The 23066-nt window shown below is 40.2% G+C and overlaps 2 protein-coding genes across 6 annotated transcripts in view; both read right to left on the reverse strand.

Annotated features, from left to right (window-relative positions):
• LOC138000549 (uncharacterized) overlaps nucleotides 1-10253 on the reverse strand; it is a 27995-nt gene extending 17742 nt beyond the window's left edge. The window contains exons 1-3 of the mRNA XM_068847081.1: nucleotides 10025-10253; nucleotides 5680-5785; nucleotides 1-100 (exon numbers count right to left, since the gene is read on the reverse strand). The exon at nucleotides 1-100 is cut by the window's left edge and continues 539 nt beyond it. Coding sequence (XP_068703182.1) covers nucleotides 1-100; nucleotides 5680-5776 — 197 coding nt within the window. The 5' untranslated portion in view covers nucleotides 5777-5785; nucleotides 10025-10253. The remainder of the gene's footprint in view (nucleotides 101-5679; nucleotides 5786-10024) is intronic.
• The window catches only part of LOC137999357 (uncharacterized), a 194280-nt gene that overhangs the window by 107390 nt on the left and 63824 nt on the right, over nucleotides 1-23066 (reverse strand). The window lies entirely within an intron of this gene.

The following is a 23066-nucleotide window of genomic DNA, read 5'->3' on the forward strand; positions in this document are numbered from 1 at the left end:
GGAGGAATTTTTCTGTCAAACACTTCCCTCAACACTTTTGAGCCCAGGCTGGCCAGAAGTCTACATAACAGTGCATAATTGGTTTTTCCATCTACAGCACCTGAAAAGGCATCATTATGGTTACATTCAATTTTCGTTGATCCGCTTTCAATTGATGTTATTTTGCCTGCCTCTATGTGCAGTTCTTAAGTGTGCATCATGCTTAAATTAAGGTGGCTGGAACTGAGTTTCACTACTTTTGAGACCTTCCTATTAGAAGGGTTGTCATTACAATGCTATCACGTAACAGCAATGTTATGGTAACATATGAAACTCATGGGAGCTGATTCAGAGCTACTTTAATTTTTCAAAAATTTAAGGTAGCTCTGAATTACTTAAAAAATTAGCTCCCAAGAATTTTTTAAAACTTTCCCGATAGTTCTATCACAAATTGCTTATTACTGTTCTAAAATAAAAACGGGGGTCGCCGATTATAAGCAAGTTAAAGATGAAATATAGGGTGGTTTTGGAGAGCTTTCATGTTGCTATGTTTACCTATTAAATCACAATAGTGGGCACATTTGGTTTTGTTAAGCAATAATTAGGGTTTCATAATTATAGTACCATAACGTTGCCTTATATAGTACCATAACACCAGAAGTTATTCCAGTGAGCTATCAAGTAATTCTTGTTGAGTATCTCAAGGCTACAAATTAAAGGAGACAGTGAACACATTGGGAATTCTCTACTAGCATTAACTCACCCCTTCCATTTCCAGAAGGGGGCTTGTGGCTGGGTTGACATGATTTCCCAGCCTTGGATACCCTTTCCTTCTAAGAGCCTGTTTCCACTAGTGGAGGCTCCTGGATACTACTTACTAATATATTGACGGTCAGGCCCGGGTTGCTCGAAAGGCTGGTTAGTACTAACCATGCTTCGAGCAACCCAGGTAGGGTAAAATACCATGGAAACCTATAGGTTTTGATACCTCTTAACCAACGGTTAGCACTAACCAAGCTTCCAGCAACCGACCCTAGTCCTTTAAAACAATGTTATAACAGCAGGCTATGTTTCTGTTCCAAAACACCCTGGCTCCTGCATCTCTAGAAGTCTTCATTAATATTACACACTCCCATCTCATCTTTCCACTGCTTTAGAAGTCCTTTAAAATGTTCCAACAGAATTAACTATTGTAGGGTAATGTGAAGGGCTGTTTTCTACCCATGTAAACCATGTGAGCGTTAGCCCTAGTAATGGAATTGGGTTAGCTAAAAACACAACAAATACAAATCCAATACTACTACTTTCCTGCTCTCCTCATAATTATCCCGTATGTGGATCACATGACCGACTCTACAGTAATCTTTGTTTCTTTAATCATGCACGTGTCCAGGTTATAAACATTCCCATGTTGCCATGCAACCAGCATCCAGTAGACCCATGGACTGCAATGTCATCGACAATACCAACTTTTCAAGAGCACTTATCGAAGATGAAGCCCATCCTCTGTTGAAAAATATCTTGTCTAACACAGAGCCCCAAGCGAAGGAGAGTAAACCTGAATCTGCCAAATGGGCTATTAAAGGTAGTTGTAGGTAGGAAGACTCTTCATCGAGAACTACAAACCAATAACCATGACTGGCACCCAAAATACTGAGCTTCTTTGAACATGTCAGTGATGTCTTCAAGGGTTGGTGTATGCGATTAAGATCTTTGAGGTCAAGACAAATTTGACTTTTGGGACAATTTGACTTTTGGGTTCAATCACCAATTTAATAACTCCTTGACTGACCATATCATCAAGTTCCTTCTTAACATCATCCTTAATGTGTATTGGGCATTTCCGAGGTGCATGAACTACAGGGTCAGTGGCAATGTGGTATTCACCCTTTAACTTTCCAGTTCCTTCAAAACGGTCAAGTTATAACAGTTAAGGGTCAACGCACTTTACCCTTAATTGCCGGAAAAGACTTCATACTAGAACAGACGTGTATTGAAAATAGTACCTCCAACAGGTAGAGCTGGCAAGAGGTGGGTAGTCCACAGATAGCGGTAACATCAGTAACAAAGAAGACTGCATCAGTTTTCCTGTCACCATAAGAACACTCAGGGTGCATTCGATTGACTGTATTCCGGTATAGGAAAACAAGGAATAGAAGATATAAATCCTTTGTTTTTATGGAGATTCACGTTAAAATTGCCAAACACCAGCTAAAAATGCTATTTTAAACATATCTTTATTAGCCTTGTTGCTTCGATACACCAAGCATACCGTTTTAAATCATCACTCCACGTATTCTTATTCCAGAATAGGGTGAATCGAATGCACCCTTAATACATGTAGAGCACACTCCATACTGTGGTATTTGTGTGCCATTGTGTGCAGCTTGATCTGGCTGGCTGTTGTTGGAAGGCTGTCATCATCCACTTGGCCTGGAAACAAGGGCAGAGCATTTCCTTGTGCAACACTATCTTCCTTCACTTTGAGCACATGGTTGGGATGATTATTATGTGGTAGACCTAACTGGATTTTGGCAAAAGCCTCATCTCTTACTGCAGGTTTAAAATTAGAACTGTCAACCTGAATTGACTCGAGGCATAGTTGTTCAAAATCAGAGTTTATTTCTCCTACTGCATGTACCTTGCCTTGGCTTGCCTTATCCTGTGGGTTCTGGCCTACAGATTGCCTTAGTTCGAGGCTCAAACTTGGTTCTCCACCCCGTGTTTGTTTGTTCCTACATACCCGTTCCCAGTGGTTCCACTGATTACATTTTCTACATCTTGAACCTTGAGCTGGACACTTTTTCTGTGGCTATCAGTCCACATTTTCCACACTGGGGGTTTAGATTTTGCTCAATAGCATTCGTCAGTACAGGCCAACCCTCCTTGTTGTTCTGGGGATTTTCAGTATGTCATTCATTGTAGCTTCTCTTGTTCTGGCATGTACACTGCTTTGTTGCATTTCAATTTTTCATCTCTTCCTAAAAGAACCTCTTGTACCTTCCGTTCATGAGTACCAAAAATAAGTTACAAGTTCAATCAAATGCTCTTTGAGCTCAGCTTTATTAAAGCGGCATTTCTCCACTGTCTGATATCTTACACCTGAAATCCACACTCTCTCGTCATCAGTTTGCCCAAAACCTTGCAGGTGGTACCTTGCAATCCAAAAATTTTACTTGGGTTATATAGATACACAGTATCTTGCCAACTTTGAAAAAATTGTTTCAGTTTTGGTCTGTTCTTTGTTGAACAAACCAGGAGATTTTTTGCCGTTCCTAAACAATCCAAAGTAGGATATGGGTGGATCGCCTTTACTTCCTCTTCCTTTACGCTTCAAGGGCCTTCAAAGAATAGCTGGCAATATTGTTTGAAGCTTTTAAATGCCATGGGTAGGTCAGACTGATTCCACTCCATTGAGACAGCTTGAAAGTACCCTTTACTTTTTGTGTGATTAGCCTGATTGGGGCAGTACAATTATTTCCCCATGAAGCATGAAAGATTTAATTGGCATAATATGTTTAAACCAGAATACCCAAAATAATAAAGAACAACACAAAAATAAATTATTAAAAACACAATTAAAAAAGCTCTTTGGTCTTATGCTGACCAGAACGTTGTTACAGATCGCCATCTTGGTAGTGCCTCCCAACATGGAGAGCGTTGAATGAATTAAAATCAAGTCATTTACAAATGCAAACTGGCTGTGATTAACTCAATCCTTGGTGATTTTTAGTCTGTCAGGTAGTGATCACTCAGACGAAGAGCTTTCTCAAAGCGTGTTATGTTCCTATGACAGATTGCCAAGCTTTAAGCATGGAAAGCGCAAATACCCATGTTAAAGTACTCGCATCACTTATGCGGAAAATTAGCGGTTTTTTAAAATTCGTTTTTCACTTCGTACATCAATTGTACAAGCAAAAAAAAAATAGAGAAAAAAAATATATACACAAGTAAAAGGTTTGTAATTAAAATTAAACCAAAAACTTTGCTTTGAGAAAGCCGACAGATAAAATCACCAAGGATTGCGTTGATCATAGCTGGATAATTTGCATTAATTTGGTAAATGACTTGATTAATTGTAATTCACTCAACGCTCTCCATGTTGGGAGGCACTATCAAGATGGCGATCTGTAACAATGTTTTGGTCAGCAGAAAACCAAAGCCCTTTTTAAATTGTATTTTTCAAAATTAACTTTTTCGTTGGTCTTTATTATTTTGGGTGCTCCATGATATTCTGGTGTTCCAGGATGTTCCGTGATGTTCCGGTGTTCCTCATTCTAGCACATGCTGAATTAATCCTTTATTTACTTGTGATTTGTGATTCTCTCACAAAATACAATGTAGCTTTTTTATGTGCATGTAAACGCATTATATTTTGGACTTAAACATAGCCCATCTTTGAGTGTGATTTGTAAAAAAACTTGTTTTTGTGACATCATCACTTGTCTTTGTTTTGCTGGGGCCGCATGTCTTAGATAACAAGGCAGGAGATAATAAAGAGGGAATCGGAAGAGGAATAGCCAATTCTGCTAGTTTCATGCACCCGTCTGGTCTCCGTTTAGAGTTGGAGTGTAAAATGATGCCCTGTAAGTTCAAACTGGGAGAAGTTGAAGAACTCAAAGGATTAGAAGGCAGTCAGGTGAATTCCTTTCAGCCATTGGAAAGATGCACTGTTCTTTTGGTATCCACAAGAAATACAGTTCTTTGGTACATGTACCTTTTCCCACTGACAAGTATCACCTCAATCTATGTTTTGTGTGAACACGAAGGAGTTATCTGTGACGCATGGTGAGTCTATTAAAATACTTATAAATGCATCTTGCAAAGAGCTGCTACAGTGAACCCTCTAAATTCCCATGTGAAAAGCTCGCCCATAGTTACAGATTGAATTAGTAATGCCAGTAGAACTCAGGCAAAAAATAACAATTGCTTTGCAATTCAATTTGTAATTTTTGTTCAACAGTCAAAACATCAATTATATGCATGTTCAGCTATCCCAACACTGCAACCATGTAAAAAGACCACACATGTTTAATTATGATAATACAACATATTAATATCTAAAAGTAGCTTATAATTATTAGCTTTTTATCAACTGAAGATGGTAGACTTAAGAAGGGAAAAGACATAAACAAAGACTACTTCCAGTCCTTGATTCCACACATACTGTGATATAATATTAATTGTCAATTTGAACATTTCATCAGTATCTACATAATAAACAAATTAAAACATTGCAAAAATTGGCCGCTCGGGGATACAAATTTTATCTAAAGTTTCGTGCTGACAGTCGCTGCAGTCACTCGTGAGAGATTACCATCAGCACTTACTTGAAGATAAAATTTGTTTCCCTGGCCGTGCCCATTTTATATCCTCTTTTTCGCATTTAACAAGCGATGAGATGAAAATGAAATATGGCCCATTGGATATGCTGTGAAATCTAATGGACTATTGTCACAGAACGTTCAAGCATAAATGACTGTTGAGATACACTGTACTTTACATGTTAACAATAATGAACCAATTATTTAAGTCCTTATTCAAATTTTTTAAATTTAATTTTAACATCTCATATAACACACAGTTAAGAAGCCTAATTCAAATAGCAGAATATGAATGGTTGGACTGAATAATATTTATATAATTATTTTACAAGGCCAACACCATGATTGTTATATTAATGGTAGTAAAACACTTTACCAGAATGTTGACATTCCTTTTTCTTCCCCCCGTATATTTCCCGAAAGCTGTCTTTGAGAACATCCTTTGCAGGCCTCTGACCTTGCTTTTTTGACATCTTCCATCACTGTGTAGAAGAAAACAAAAGATGGATATAAAGATGGGGTCCATATGTCCTACTCGCAATTATAATGTAAAAAAACAATATCAATCATTATGACATGAACACCATCCATCAGGGTTTCCTGCTCACCTAAAGTTATTTTTAAAGTTCTAATTTCTTAAAGCAGAGCCATTCCAGGTTTTATCTGGGACTTCAGACCACTAGCTTTACAATAATTTTCAAAGCAATGCATGGCCAAGGATGATTTTTCTGGCATCTTTAGTTACTTCATGGATGGCAGCAAGCTTGTAATTGCAATTATAATGAAGGAGCACTTTCTAGGGGTTTCTTACCAGACAGGCTAGACCTCAGAATTTCTAGCATTTATTTTGACAGCTAAATAAAGGCTTCAACACATATCCCCTTGTTCCAAAAGGCATATGTGTACCCTGAGTAATAAACTCCTTGTAATGCAGGAGGTTGGAAAGTTTATTACTACAAGTCAGAAAAGTGGGCAATCTGAACTTCATGCAATGTGTCTCAGTGCTCTTAAATTAATATACCAGGTTGGGAAATACCTAACTGACGCACTTTGAGCCATGGACAGCAACGAAAAGTGAGGGATTTTCACGTTTAACTTGCCTTCATGCCATCAAGGTGTCTCAATACTCCTACTAAGACACTTTTCTCCAAACTATAGACTGATGTGATGCCATAGCCCAAACATCAGCATCTAATCGTCCATGGCTCAAATATGCCATGGTTAAGATGTAATGTACAGTGTAGGTTAAAATGATTAAACCCAAAATTACCCAAACTTTTCAGCAATATAAAACTTTTTTCGAAAAAATTAAGGCAGCTCTGAATTGGCTCCCAAGTGTTTTTTTTTTTAACTTTGCAGATAGTTCTATCTCAGATTGCTAACAGGGCTGTCAACTCTTCCGGATAATCCTGGAGCTAGACTCCAGATTTTGGACCGTATCTCCCAGTCGCAAGATTACTGTCTGAAATCTTCCGATTAATTGCCAAAGTTTGTCATTTCTAGCAAGAATTGACTTTCACAACAATAAAATTAATTTTAATTATTTTTAATTAACATCGCTAATGAAAAAATTCAAACGTTTTATAATTTAGTTAAGCAATGAAGTGATTGGTCTGAAAAATATCAATCAAATCAAGTGTTGCAATGCCAATGACATCTTTTTCGCATGTTTTTTGTCTTCTTGCCTTAGGTTGCAAGAGGTCTTGTGTACTTGACTGTCAAATCGCGGAGATTGAAGATGTCCATTTTTTACTTCGCTTCAGATCTAGAGGGAGTTTTAAGGAATTTTAACTTTTAAGTATACATGTAGTTATATAGTTTCCAACTTGTAAAGACAATTAGAAAACAGTGCTAAGAAAATATGCCCGCGGATTGGTTAAAAATCGTGTTTCTGTAACTCGATGGAGACACAGAACTAGCAGGAGCTGTTGACGTAGTGATGGCGCGAGCAAAGATAATTTACATGTTGATAATTAGAGTTAACAAGTTGTTTTCCTTTTTCTCATCGCGTTGTTTTCTTTCTCCTTCCCCCAAACTTTCACTCATGTTTCTATAACTCGATAGAAATTTCGAGAAATGGTGTGAGGAAAGAAAAATTACAGTGGATCTCAAAACAGTAAGTCCAACGGACTTGAATTAAATTCTGCAAAAGTTCTTCACTGGAAGTGAAAACAGAGAAAGGCCAAGCATTAACTCCAAGTGCATTGACTGGAATTAAGAGCAGCCATTCAGTCGCCATCTAACCTGCGCTCCTCTCACCCGAAACATAAACATTTTGCAAGACAGCGAATTCATATCTGCCAACAAAATGTTTGAAGCGAAGGCCAAGCTATTTACGAAAGAGAACAATGTGAAACCAAAACACAAATCATCTACTCAGTCAGGAGATATGCAGAAATTGAATCGATGCTAAGTCATAGAAAGGCAGAACACGGACAGCAATTGGAAAAATGCAGAGAAGTTAGTTGAGTTTATTTGGTGTTCGTTGTGTTATCTGAACGTATACAAAACATGGACCCCAGGTCAATGGACCACCCCTGTGGACCCGGTCCATGGACCCCTTCATGGACCCGGTCCATGGACCACCCCTCATTTTGTGAGAAAAATCTTTAAGAGAGAGAGAGAAGTGGTCCTTGCACTTATCTAGACAATTTCAGCAATTTTCTCTTATAGACACCTGAAAAATTCAGGTGGAACCCATGACCCCTGCGATGTGAGGACGGTTGGGCGCACTGGTCAATTTGTTGGGTTCGTTTGTTCCGGTGAAGAACTCGATGAACAAAATGAATGTATATTTGAAGTGCGGGTTATAGACGAATCCCTTTGGAGCCACCAATTTGAAATTGATGGTATATAGGTGTCTCTAAGTGACAATTGCTTAATTAATCAGTAGCCCGTAAACATGAAAAGCGCACAACAGCCGGCAGCCCTATATTCCTGTTAAGAATGAAAGCATCAAGTTGATGTCATATTACCGGGTGTTTATCTCTTTTGCGGAACAGGTAGTCTGTATAGATCATAGTCTATATAGATCGGAAATGCCGTGACATAGATCGTAGTCATGGACTCCAGCTTAAATTGTCCAGATAAGTGCGAGTATCGCTTCTCTCTTTCGTCCAAAGATTTCTCTGCTTGCAACTTTGCAAAATAAGGGGTGGTCCACAGGGGTGGTCCATGGATGGGGTCCATGAAGGGGTCCATGGACTGGGTCCACAGTGGTGATCCATGGACCTGGGGTCCATGTTTTGTATACGTCAGGCGTTACTAAACACACGAACGGAAAGGAATATGCCGGAATGAAGCAGAATGACACCGGAATGACACCGGAATAAAACGGAATGAACAAAAATAGTACCAGATTATGCCGGAACAAGGCGGAATGACTCTGGAATAAAACAGAATGACACCGGAATGTTACTTCCACACTTCGATCAAGAGAAAAATTTGACAGGTATATTTGTCGCTAAATGAATAATTATTTGTTGTGGAAGTAACATTTTTTTTGTGAACAAATGCAGTAGCAAGAGAAACAGAATGTTATTCTAATTGTTTTTGTCTTTGGATCTCGAAGGCGGCTTTCACTGTGCAAGTCAGGAAACCCGTGAACATTTTTACTTCATTCTGACTGGTCAGTTGTGTATTGACCAATCACAATCAAGTTCAGCGAACCACAACTAATTACCGCTGCTGCTTGCCTGCTTCCCACGACCCACACGTGATGGAGATATAATGTATTTAATGTATTTTTTTTTCTGTCAGTCTCTCTCTTCTGCAAAAACTATTCTTCCACAGTCTAGACTGATAAAAATTACTTTTTGTTCCTTGTCATTCCGGTCCACGCTAATCAGCTTGATTCTGGTGTCCTTATGGTTTATGCCTTATTCTGTTGTCATTCCGCCTCATTCCGGTATATTCCGGTACCATTCTTGTTTATTCCGTCTCATTCCGGTGTCATTCTGTTTTATTCCAGAGTCATTTCGCCTTGTTCCGGCATATTGCGGTTTATTCCACTTTATTTGTGTCATTCCGCCTCATTCCAGTGTCATTCCGGTGTCATTCCGGCGCGTTTCAATATATTCCGGTACCATTCTTGTTCACTCTGTTTCATTCCGGTGTCATTCTGCCTCATCCCGGCATATTCCGGTTTCTTCGGATATATTCCGTTCCGTTCCGTTCCTGTGTTTAGTAACGCCCGTATACGTCCGTGTTATCTTGTGTATTGATAATGATAATCAAATGACTGTTGTCGGGCATATAGCTTATTTGCTGGGTGCATTTTGTTAAGCAATAATTGCTCAAAACATTGCTGTTACGTCACACAGTATAGTTGTTATAACCCTTCTAATAAAAACGTCCTTAAAGTGATGAAACTGGTTTGAGCCACCTTAAACACTAAAAGTTCGCAGGATTCAGTGAAATTAAGTTGGGAAAAGAACTGAAACGTAGCCAAATTAAACAACTTGCTATTCTACTTTTAATTCAACTTTACACTTCACAATATATCAGGCTGAATTCTTTGGATCGTAGTCGCATACTCAAATTTTAGGTGCCCTAGCTAGTACGTCTTATTAAAAGTCCCCCCACGGGCGACCCGGCCACCCCAGAGTTTTAACCGTGACACTATACTTTCGTCATGACAGAACCGCGATGAGGACAAATAATTATCTGAGAACGACTCTAATCGACGCCACAGCTCTAACAATATTATTAAATATACATACACTTGGCCAACAGTCAAAGGTAATCTTCGCTCCAACTTTAATACACCCACTCGCCAGGTCTTAGCGCAGCGTATCGCCGTAGAATTTGGAAGCCTGCACTGTTTGGATGCGCAAGTAGTTGAACAGTTCAGCGAAAGTCCATCGAAATAAAAGAAGAACTGACTACATTTCCTTTGAGTAACACTTTTCACACTCTTCGAAATTTCTTTCGATTTCAACGAAGCCTAGGGAGCCTGGGGGGTTTCTTCACTTCCGGGATTAGCCTCGTTCCCGTTCTTCCTAGCGCGAGCAGACTCGGGGAACACTGGATACCCACAAACAATTTCTGTGCCTCATCGCAAGGAAGGAGTCCCTAACTAAGAGCGTCAACTTCACTGTATTTGTGGAACGGCGTTTCTACAGACTGAGTTATTTTTAGATCAATTTCAGCTTTATTTACTACTACTACTACTACTACTACTACTACTACTACTACTACTACTACTACTACTACTACTACTACTACTACTACTACTACTACTACTACTACTACTACTACTACTACTACTACTAATATTACTACTACAACTAATAATAATAATAATACGTTGGGATAAAACAACAATAAAACAGTGCAAAAGAAAACGTACTGGAGCGCCCCGGGGCCGGATAAGATATATATGGTGGTCCAAACATTCTCTCCACCACGGGGTGACGCACTGCTTCAAATATATCTCTGAGCTGAAAGGTGACTTTCCCAAATGGTTTACTGGAGGAAACTACACTGATCCCCAAACCAGGAGTGGTATCCAGCGATAAACAAAGACCAATAACATGTCTGAATACAGTTTATAAATGGGTCACCGCTTGTTTTTTAAGACCTACATGGATCAGCACCTGGATGTGTACGTACTGATAGAGGCGGAGCAGAGGAATTACACGAGTGGTTGAGTGAGATGATGTCGAGACATCGATTCGCAAGATGGCTAGCAAGAGTGGTTACCAAACTCTCTAAGCCCTGGAACACCAGGTATGTTATAAGAACTAAACTGGGAATGGAGATGTCGGAGGGTATCCAATTTAGAAGAGGACTGCCTCAGGGGAATTCTTTATGTCCGCGCCGATTTACCATCTGCTTGAATCTCATCTCTTGGAAACTCAAGGCAAATGAAGGATATAGACTCTCAAAGCCGATTGATACCAAAGTGACGCATTTGTTGTGCATCGAAGATCTAAAGATCTTTGCTGCCTCTGCACCTAAGCTTAAATCCGAAGAAGTGCTCTGTTGTACACATCAAGAGAGGAGTGAAGATAGAGGACGCCGAGAGCTTAACATTCGACGAGGCATCAGTGATCAAGTGTCCAGAAGAGGGAGCTCAGTATACGTTTCTGGGCGTGGTGGAAAGACAAAAAAGATCAGATAGCTTTTAAACTCGCCGCCGAGGTGTACCTGAACAGAATGTCCATCATATGGTCCAGTCCACTCTATGATTTCAATCGCATCGTAGCCTCCAATCGGTACGCCTTACCTGCCTAAACTTACTTGATGTGGACAAAACACCTTTCCTTCACAGAACTTCAACGTATTGATTGTGAGATGCGCAAGATCGTGGTAGAGCAAGGAGGAAGGCACCCGCTGGGCTCAAATGTCATCTTGTAAGGGACGAGGTCTACGATCCGTCAAAGCCGAGTGCACAAGGCGATTAAGATCAAAGGTGCACTCGACCTGTTCAAGAACGAGGATCCAATCATGTTGCTGGCGCGCCAGTTTGAAGACCGCTCAGTAAAGCTAGGACATTGTTCTATTGTCAAGGAGGCTTTGAAGTATGGGGAAGAGCTTGGAATAAAGCTAAATTTGGTGCACCCTAACCCTACATGCTGTACTGAGGATGGACATGAGATCCCAGGTACAAGGATTAAACAGCAGTTGAAACGAGCTCAGCAAGAAAAGCTGAAGGAGGACGTGCTAAGTCAGAGTTGGCAAGGGAAGCTGATTCCCTGACGTCCAATCCAACACATGTGATTTGCGGTACCTACAGTGTATGAGCTGTACGAGCAGATGCTCAATCCACGAATCTATATCAGCTACGAAAGACCAGGATAACTCCCCTGCGGCTGGAACTAAGACAACAGTTCAAAGGATACCGCATAGATCAGCACAACATAATCCTACTTGTACTGGGAGGATGCTCCAAAGGACTCGAGAGAACTGTTAGGGTTTTAGTGGGAGCGGGAGTCAAATAACACGGTGGCGAACTGTTAGTATCGATCTCTTACACGACTAACATGATCTGTTAAGAAAAAACAACAACAAATGCCCTTAAACGGAGCATTACCCCTGCCGAGTGATAAATTTTTAAATTCCAAACACATGATTACACAGCAACAAGCTGCTTTAAACTATTCCATAAAACAAACGACCCACCCTCACATTGGGACTTGGCGATAATAATAGTTGTTCGAATTAGTACATACGTGTCGTGAATAGTGCTTTCCGCGCACTCTGATAGGCTGACTCGGGGGTAAATTTGCCTTTCCGTTTCACTTCGGTTGCCGGGAAGGACATTCTATCCACCTTTAATTTGCCTCCACTGAGGTGAATATTTCTTAATTATTAAACTTTTAATTTTTTTTATTGAGCTCTTATTTACATATTCGGTCTTATCTCGTATATCTTGGGACCCTATATGGAAACTTATATGTGTCGGTCGTTTTGTAAAACTGTGTAGTGTATTGGGATAAAAGAGTGAGAAGTAGGATCGAAAAGTGTACGCTCAGTGTAAACTCAAACTTGGCAATGAGATAGCTTTGTTGCGATTGGCTTTAACAACAGTAGGCTTGCTGAATCTCCCAAGGGAGGCGTTCTATAAATAAATGTACTCGGGGAAGGGTTGACTCCTGGCCCAAGTTTGGGAAATAGTAGTTCCCCTTGATGAGCTCTTGACTAACTTTAGTAGGCAACATAGCGAACGGCGTACAGGTACATTAATATTCAGGAGATATAACAAAATCAACCAACGTTTGCCTACAAAAAGAACTGTAACAGTACCTTGGCGTTGATCAAATGTCAGCATTACTGGTTGAACTCCTTGGATAAGAAATCTAACGGTGTTAGAGTTTTCTCATTTGACTTTACTAAATCATTCGACACTGTTTCACATTGAATTGTCTGCAATAAGGTTAAAGATCTTGAAATCAACCCATATGTTATAAACTGGTTAACAGATTTGCTAAGTAATAGAAAACAAAGGGTTGTAGTAGATGATAATATAACTGAATTCTTAGACATCAATCGCGGGGTTCCACAGGGTACAGTACTGGGACCTGTCCTTTTTTCTGTGATGGTGAACGATACATCCCGTTTTGAACCTAACAGTTGCCAGTTGGTGACCCATGTACATGTGAAAAACGCCATCAAAAGCTGTTTGTCAAGGCAGGTATCAATTTGTATATTGCTTTCACAGTCATTTGGGATAGTCAAGTAGTTGTAGTTTGGAATAATTTTGCCGGAAAGCTGTTTGGAAGGAGACCGAGATATTCCTAACCCAGTCAATTTGAAAGCTTACTGCAAATTCGGAGGAATGTCATAGTGAATTAAGCGAAGGCCGTAAGTACTAACTTTTGGTCGTTGCAACTCCACTGACTTTGCGTAGCTGCATGTGACCAGATCATTTATTGTTGTTTAGGAATGGAAGAAATAGGATCAAAAACGCTCCAAGCGGATTTTTGATTATAGCGAAGGGATACCTTATTTACACGTCAATCTTTTAAACAGAAGAGACGGATATGGACGCAAATGTTGTTGGACTTGGTTTACTACTTTTTAGTCCCACTCGTTTGTATTATCAGGAGTCTTGGTTGTTTCTCTCAGTGTGTAAGGGCCTGTTCACATGGAGGTGAGGGACCCCAGGTAGGTGAGGTACCCCGCCTACCCGTGGTCAAATAAAGCAAGCCTTCACGTGCAATATTTTATAGTCCCACGGGGCTGGGCTGAGGTTTCCAAATGCTTTGGCGGAATGTTCAATCTAAAGATAAATCACCCCAGTCAAACGGGGTACCAAACCTTCAGCATCATACAAGAGAAATTGTATGGAGAGATTGGTTACCCCACCGAGGCGGGGTACCTCATATACCTCCGGGGTCCCCCACCTCCACGTGAACAGGCCCTAACTGAATATTACTACTAGTTTTCACTACAACTGTCCCCGCCTAAGATATTATGAAAGGCCCTTTTGATACCTTTAAATTTATGCTGAACATGTCGCCCCTGTTTCCGATTGGCGTCTGACAAATGGTCGCTTCTGTTTCTGATAATCAATTTCTGAGCCAGGTAACTCGATTTGCATCAGATCTGCTTCAATGTTTGATTTTTTAGTCGCTAACCCGAACAGCACTTTTGGTTCTCTTTGCCAATTTTTTTACTTCGTGACTCCTAAAACACCTCGGTCGTGTAGAAAAATACCAATAGCACTTGAGCGCCCGTTTAAGCAATACCGATACCACCTTGCGCACCCGGTTGAGCAAATCGAGATTGATTCCCCCTGCAGTACCTACCAATAATATTTATACATTTACCCTTTTTACGCGGGGACTTCTAGGTTGCCTCCTCGGGTTTTGGCCTGCGGGGCCAATTACTCTAGGGATTTGCGCTGGCTATCAAATGTAAACTAACACCAAACAGGTCCTGCTTTCAAAATTTTATTTTAATATGCTTAATACAACTAAAGGGCCACGCATTTATCCCTTGTATAACCTTAGTAAATACAAGTATATATATATATGCTTCCTAGCAAAGTCTAATTGCCATAGAGAGTGGCTAATACTGATTGGCAATCGATTAACTAGAGAGATTCCGGCAACATCGCTTTTCCGGAAAACGGGAAACGTCAGGCACTGAAAACGTTGAAGCCAGTTTTTCCAGAAATCAAAGAAACTTGTTTGATTGTAGTTCATTTCTTTCTTCTTGTCATATGATATCCAGTAACTCAGTTCTCCTCAGAGGAAGACAAGTGAAAATGAGATAATTATCCATCCTTCATGACAAGCAGTATCCTGCCATGTACCGTTTGCCGTTCACATAAATCTCGCGCTCCCCGCTGCTTTCGCCTTACACACAGGCCTACATTGGCAGACATAAAAAGACAGTTAGCATTGCGTTAACGTGAAACGGGAAACGGCAGCTAGGCTGCTGTTTTTTTTTTCTTTAATGAAAGCTGGAAAATTTTCTTGTCCGATTCTTTAATAGTCGTCTTTCTCCATTGAGAAGTTGCCTGATATCTGCAGATAAGAGGCAAGAAATGAGAGTAAACGAAACAAGATTCTTGATTTTTTTGTTTATCTCTAGTTTGAGCCCGATGTTTGCCGTAAATGCGATGCTAATGATCTGTCGTTAATCTTACGAAGATCTAACTAAATAAGGTAACAAGGTTCGCGACTCTTCGCAGTTTGAAGATACTGCCTGTGCTTATGCTAGTGAAAATCAGCCCTTGGTTATCAGTTATCCTGCACCACTTTTTAAGAAAAAAACCTGTAACTGAACAAGCAGGGTTTTTCCTGAACTAAGGACTAGTACTGGCTGTATGTAAAGAGTCATTTGATTTTCTGCGTGTGCTTTGACTAACTTGGTTATGGTTGTACCCCACTCGGCTTGAAACAGCACCACTTACTATGCACCTAAAATAGTTTGTAACAGTTTCATCCAACGTTTCAATTTTTCTACGGTCTGAAAAGGTATTTGAACATAGTTTTATCTAAGCCTGAAATATCTATTCTCCCAAGCAATAGCTTGTAAGCGAGAAGTCCGAGATGTGTCTCTTTGTTTACGAATACTTGGAAATGAGATAGCAAATACAACAAAACTATCCGCATCCCGGGAATAGTATTAAAATAACTTCTTATTCGTAATACTATAAATGTAGCACATTCTACAAAACCTACCCATTTTCTACAATTCTTTTTCTTAGGCGATGATAACTCTTTCTTCTATATGAACTTACTTAAATGTAAAAATTAGGAAATTCTGAAAACTGATACCCAAAAATGTAACTGAACCTCTTTTGGAATGGTTTTGAATGCAATGACCTGCATGAGGATTCAGCAAGAGATGCAAGAGTTAGATTCGCATGAAATCACGTGACATGCACGTGGCTGTCCGGAATGAAAGTCAATCGTATTTTCGGCGAGACCAATTCAATGCATTAAAAACGGACTTAACATGCGCAAAATCGTAAGTGATAAAATTCAAATCGTCATTTACGACCAAGAAACAAATCTTTAGATTGCCAACACTCCCTTTGTGGAGAAAGGTAGGACAGCAACAAGGGCACAAATTCCAGCTGGATTTTGCTGGTTGCGACGTTTTTGAGGTCCCCATCAACTGGTGCCTACCCTGTCTTGATCAGAAGGTTGGGAAATCCTAGAAGATCAATGATGGTTTTATTTCCTGTGTAATTTCAATCATTAGAGACCTTTCTTTTTACTTCACAAAGCTGCCCTTGTTTTGTTTGTTTGGTCGCCACTGAAACATCGGGTTAACGTTGCATTACTCACTATTTTCAGTGCAACTATCATGCAATTCTAATCCCGACTACGGGTGATGTCACAGAGTTCAAGTCCACGGGTGATGACGAATGCAGTTGTTTGTCTTTGGCATATAGTGACTGTAAAGTTCTGTTAATGACTTAATTTCCCCATTGACAAACTGTTTGCCTTTTATACTTGTATCAAAAATATTTTGTTCCTCACAAGCAGGTGACTCCATTGCACGAGGAAGTACAAAATTTTGAATCTTTTGAGGAATCTTTTGAATTCCATTCATTTGAAGACAGTAGCGGAATACCTCACTCCTACAAAAATGTTAAAAGTTGCAAACAAAAGGAAAAATGATTGTCGCCTTGCATCAGACACAATACGAACTGAGGATTGCAAGATATAAACTTAGCAGCTCCAGTGTGGTGCAAATCGCTGAAAACAAAAATACCAAATATATGAAAACTAACATGTAAAAATAAAGATAATTGACTGGCAAAAATGACGAAAATTGCACTCGGCCGTAACTTTAGAGACTCCTGGGAAAGTCGCGAAGAAAAACTTGCTTCATAAATGGAGAATTCTCATTTACTTCAGAAGTGGTAACTATTCAATCATATTTGTCAACTTCCTCATCATCATCATCATCATCATTATCATCATCGTCATCGTCATCGTCGTCATCATCATCCTCATCATCCTCATCCTCATCATCATAAACATAGTACATATCCTCTTCCCACTGTGATAAGCTAAAATCCTCATCACGGAAGGTTTCAGGTGAAATCTCAGATTTTGATACCAATTCCCGTACAGTTTGTCGACTTATCTCGGATGAGCTCACTGTGTCTTCCATTTTCCAGAGTTTAATGACGCAAACTCGACCTGAGGATAACAAGCAAACTGCTGTGTCCTCTTTCGGAGACATAAGCAGACATACAATGCTCTCCTGGCCTTGTGTTATCCTTGCAAATGCGACAGCTTTTGTTCTAGCCAGTTCCCACAAAAACACCAACCCATCAATGTCGTACGTTAAGAGATAACGATTTACTTTCAAAAACTTACTAAACACAGTTCTTGCCAGATGACCGCGAAGAATTGCTTTGGGTGGAGGAGTTTTCGCAGAGTCCCGAACACTGCTGAAGAGAACAACATTGTTCCCAATGCAGCAAGCGAGCAGGTTATTGTCCACCGAAAGGGTGCACTGACTGAACTTAAATGTGCTGTAAAATGAACTGACGCCGGCTCTTGCTAGTAAACGGCAAGGAGAGTTCTCGTACTCCCAAATCTCAACTTCATTGTCACCGCACAAGATTAACCTTGCTTTGTCCGACGAAATGCAAAAGCATTCAACCGTCGGTGGACATAACACGGGGAATTTGAACGAGACAAGCACACCTTTCTCAACATCCCATTCGTGGATATGTGGATCGTTCACTCCATCCTGGACACAAAAAAGGAGCCATTTAGAGTCAGCTGAAAATGCAAGTGCAGCCGTGAACGACGATTCGTGTTCGTAGACTGTAAAATGCTTTGAATCGTAAAAGACAAGCAGAGAACGAAACAATTCTATCTTATTCCCTCTGTGAATGGCAATTAACTTTCCGTCAGGAGACAGCACAAAATTATCAAGCATCTGTTTACGATAATCATCCAGTAAACACCGCAGTAGGAATGATATGGTTTCGTGAGTAAGAGTCAAAATGCTAATAAGCGAGTCCCAACGTGGAGAACAAAGCGACAAAGGTTCACTTGGATGGACTTTCAGTACAAACGTCGATGCCACAAATCTCAATGGACTCAAAAAGTCGGTCAAAAAGATTTCTTTTCTTTCGCCTCTGGTACTTTGAAACCAATAAAACTGCTTTTCATCAGTGCAGTAAAAAAGATTTGCTCCCGAAACGCTTTTCAAAATTGTACCTGTTTGAAGACATAAAGCGTGTAATGACCCTGATGAAGTGCTATATATGAAGTAGCTGTCATCATTCGTAAACGTGAAGTCAACAAACGGCTCACCAAGATCTCTCGGGATACAGTTATCATCACGGAAATGTTGTTCTTCATTTCCTTCCGATAAAGAGTACACACGCAAAATGTTGCATTTATTAGGGAAGACCAGGAGGAGCCATTTCTTGCGTGGTGAAACGCAAATAAAACTCACGCAAAACAATTCTCTCAGAAAAAGTTGAGACCTCTTTCGAGAGGATGCCAAAAATATCCTCGCTAGCCATGCCACCTGTCGCTCAATATCTTCCCGCTCCTCTAGGTGTTCTTTCATTTCCTGCAGACGATAAGATTGGTCACCTCGGTTGAAAGGGTCAAAAGAAGCGATGTCAAGAGCAACAGCGTGAACAGCATTTGCCACAGCTATGTTAATGATAGAAGAGGCTTTAGCGTTGATGCCGTAAAATCCCGTAACCGCTATGTCGTGCGTTACGTGCCAAAAATAAGTGAATTCGTTTAACTGAACATTGTGAAAAAAGACATCGTACAACAAAGATTTTCCAGTGCGTACATTCCAAACCTGGAAATCAAATATATGAGGATAAAGTTCAACAATCAGTTGGCGAACTGCTGTCAAGGATGAATCATCAAGTGACCGTAGTAATTCGCAGAGTTTTCCACAAAAAGGCGTACCGTGATGACAGGAGACTAACCGTTTAAAAGGCTTAGAAGGCTGATACAACTCTGGTGCTCTAAGGTAGTCTAGCAATCGTTTGGCTAATGTTTCGAAAACATCGAACAGACCGTTGAAAAGCCATTCTTTGGCGAATCTAAATCCGCAATGATTGCGGAATTGGAATCGTTCGGCTAATTCTCTGAAATCATGATCATTGCATGGCAACGTAACATCGTGGTGAATTTCTTCTAAGGCCCAAAGAGCAAATAGCTCGGATACGCAGTGAATACAACGCTCCGGGAAAGTGACAATCTTTTTCACGACAATGTACTGATCGTCAGGAGTGAAAGTGCTCCACTCATACATCACTTCATTTCCAGAGAACTGTGGAAAGTCTTTTGCACGTTTACGCTCAACCGAAAACCATTTGTCCAGTCTACCGAAAAAAACCCACTTACCGTCAGGCGAGAACTCCAAATGCCTGATTTTGTCGATTGTATTTTCGATTACCTCAAAAGGACCAATCACTATCGTTAAACGAGATGCATCAACAAAAACAATAGAGCGACCATTTGAGGCCGCTACCGTCCTTTGATCAGAAGCTGTCGCAAAAATGTTGAAGCCTGAGAGACAAGTAATGCTTTCCCCGTCAAAAGCACTGCACTCTAACCACGGGCCCGAGAGTTTGGGAATTAAACCGGTTTCTTGCAAGACTTTTGATCCACTTCGAAGACAGGAAATTAAAAGGTGAGGGCAATCCAAAAGAACATGAACATTGCTTTCAAGAGCGTTGGAGATCTCATGGAGAATATTCTTCTTGCGTAAGTCCGTGAATGCGGGGCAGCATGAAGCAAGCTTCAAATCTTCTAGCAGGTGGTAGATACCAATTTTTTCACTTTCGATTCTTTCCTCCAAGAAATGGAAACTTGTCAAACACCTAAAAACAATTCCTACTGATTTCTGGTCACCATAATGACACAAAAAACGAATGGCAAAGCGAAAAGCGTAGTCCTGCACATCCACATCTATACATGACGATGTTGGGGACAGTTTGTCCACTATACCAGAGAGTATTTCCTCAAAAATTCTTGCCAGGTACTCTTCTGCCTTTTTCTTGTCTATCAACAAGTGAGGACAATCTTTTCTTTTGGTCTTTCTTTGGTAGTCTCTCTTCCCTGGATTTTTCGTTAACCAAGTCGGAATCAGTTTGTGTAGAAAGGTGACGGTATCATTGGAAGCTTGATTCAAAGCAAATTGCATAATGGCATCAATTACTTCCTGCTCATCAAGACTCGATTTTTCTTGCTCATCAAGACTCGATTTTTCTTGTCGCAGAACAAAGGGAATAAACGAGACAGGAAGAGGAGATGGGGCAGCCACGACAAAACCAATCAACTTCTCGTAGAGACCTTTACCGACTTTTCTAAACACTCGCTGAAAGTTTTCCCGAAAGAAATTTTCAAGACCTTTGACAAAAAGGTCACTCCGCGTGTAATCCTCCATCTTACCTGTTTTTGCGACATCGTTGAGTTTTTCCTTAACGTAAAATGCATGCAAGAACAATCCATTACAAGATTTGGTGATCTCTTCCACAGTGAATGGGAAAAGCGAAAAATCGATACCATTCTTGAGAAATTTCCGTATATCTTCCTCGTGTTGCTGATAAATATCATGCTGTTCACTATCGCCTGCGCAAAACACAGGGATTGTTTATCGCTAATCTTCCCCGTATTTTGTCCTCAGGCCGACTGGTGATAAAGAAAAAAATCCATTGAGGAAGGCTTGGGAAACGTTCGATTATAAGGGAAAGGAAATCTTCCCTGGACTCGTACTCTGTCTCATCTAGGGCGTCAATAATAACTAATTTTCGCTCTGCCAAATGCGTACACTTAGCTAATGGTTCTAAGAGGTTTGTAAAAAGTTCCTGAACACCTAATTTATCATTGTGTAACATCCTAATTACACCCTCTATCCCACCCACAATATTATTGTAGTGACTATTACATTCACAGAGTTGACTCGCCACAGTCCCCAGAAGATACCTGGGATCATTTCTTGTGCCATCCTTGTGATGGCAAAAGTAAGCAGCACCGAGATGTCCAGACTCCTTCATGCGCTGCGCCAGGGCTCCAGCAATCACACTCTTTCCGACTCCTGCATCACCCAGGAGAACATAAGCTCTGGAGTCACCAGGATCACTGAACCACTTGTTGAAATCATCAAACAGCCAATTTCTTGTGTCTGGATCGTGGCGCTTGGCAAATGATCTGATGTCTGATTCACAATTTGCGATCTCTGAAACAAACAACGAAGGAAAAAATGGTGGGACCGAACATCTGTTTGCTGTGAAAATAATCGGTTACATCTTCATTAGGGCAGTTTCATTCTAAAATGAAGCGAGTAAAATGAACAAGAATTAGTGATGCCGGGTCCTTTGCATTACCAAACGTAATGCTACAAGGAACTATATAAAGAAAACAAAATTTATGCAATGAGAAAAGCACACCTAGTGCCATTTTCTTTTTCATTCAACTGTTTATCCAAAATTTTCAGACACCTCCTTGATTATAAATCTTTTTTGCTGGTGGAAGTAACGTTTCATAAACTAACAGCAATGAGGATAAGACCTGTCCAGACGTAATAGCGTACTCAAGATTACAGTTTCCTGTTCCGAACACGCGCTTGCGCGATATCACAAACCAAAACTTATACTTGTATTGTACTTATGTTATTACTCTAATTAATAAGTGCTCTCGTCTCAAAAAGATGAGGCTGAGGCACAAAGGACAGGTTTCTAAACTTCTCTGATGATATACCCTGATCTTACTTTCCAACACAAGATACAAGTTATTCAGAACAAAGTTGTAACAACAGGCCATCTATCCGCTCCCAAAAATCCACCTCTATCTCAATAAGACGTCACGAAATTCTCTCACTCATTACATATTTTTCAACCGTAATGGGGGTGTAACACAATCATCTTAAGGCGGCGAAATACGAGATACGAAAACCCTCTACTTGTTGCGCGACAAGTTGTGAGCTTGATCAGTGAAAAACGAGCAACAAAACCAAAATTTGCTGCTCAGAGTAGACCCGCGCTCTACTTTTCGCAACAACTTTCTTCAACCCGCAACAAATGTTTTTGTTGCGTGACAAGATGATCATGCAAGGTGAAAAACGGGAAACATCGACCCAAACTTGCAACGAAACAATGTTGACACGCCAAGTTAAGGGTTTTTGTATCTCGTATTTAGCCACCTTAGGAGCCTCGAAAGGCTTTTTAGCTGCGCGCACGCGCGTAACCTACACACGCCATAACTAAGAAACACGCGTCAGTTGAATGAATCAAATTTAAATCAAGTTAGCGAGCGCAACACACCGAAAGTGAAAATAGGCGTAAAATCGCGCGAACCGGAAATAAATCGTGCGGAAAAAAATTGGTCTTTATCTCGAAATTTTGCTCGGTGACCTATATTGATTTTTTGCATGCAAGTATCATTCACGATGGCACTTCAAATAAAAAAGTTAAGTTATCTAGTACAATTTTCTGCGAACTATAAAACGATATACATTAAATTCTACTGGATAACTTTTTGTCATACTCTCTAAGAAGTTAAAGAATTTAGGGGGATTTCTAACAAAGAAATAAAAACGATAGGTCACCGACTTCGTTTTTCAGATAATTTTAAAGAACTGAAATTTTTGGACCTGGCGTGTTGCCATGGTAACCGATATAACGTCATAAGTGCCCTTAAAGTATTACACAACAATAGAGTTGCAAAGATATTTATAGTTTGTCTACACTATGAAAAATCCTTCTTTGGTATCTTTCTTTGGTGCCTTTGCTACATACAGTGTTTCACAAACACTGTAGCAACGAAAAACCCTTTCGAGCCTCCTTAAGCAAGTTCCAGA

Source organism: Montipora foliosa, chromosome 1 (assembly GCF_036669935.1).
Source record: "Montipora foliosa isolate CH-2021 chromosome 1, ASM3666993v2, whole genome shotgun sequence".
NCBI lineage: Eukaryota > Metazoa > Cnidaria > Anthozoa > Scleractinia > Acroporidae > Montipora > Montipora foliosa.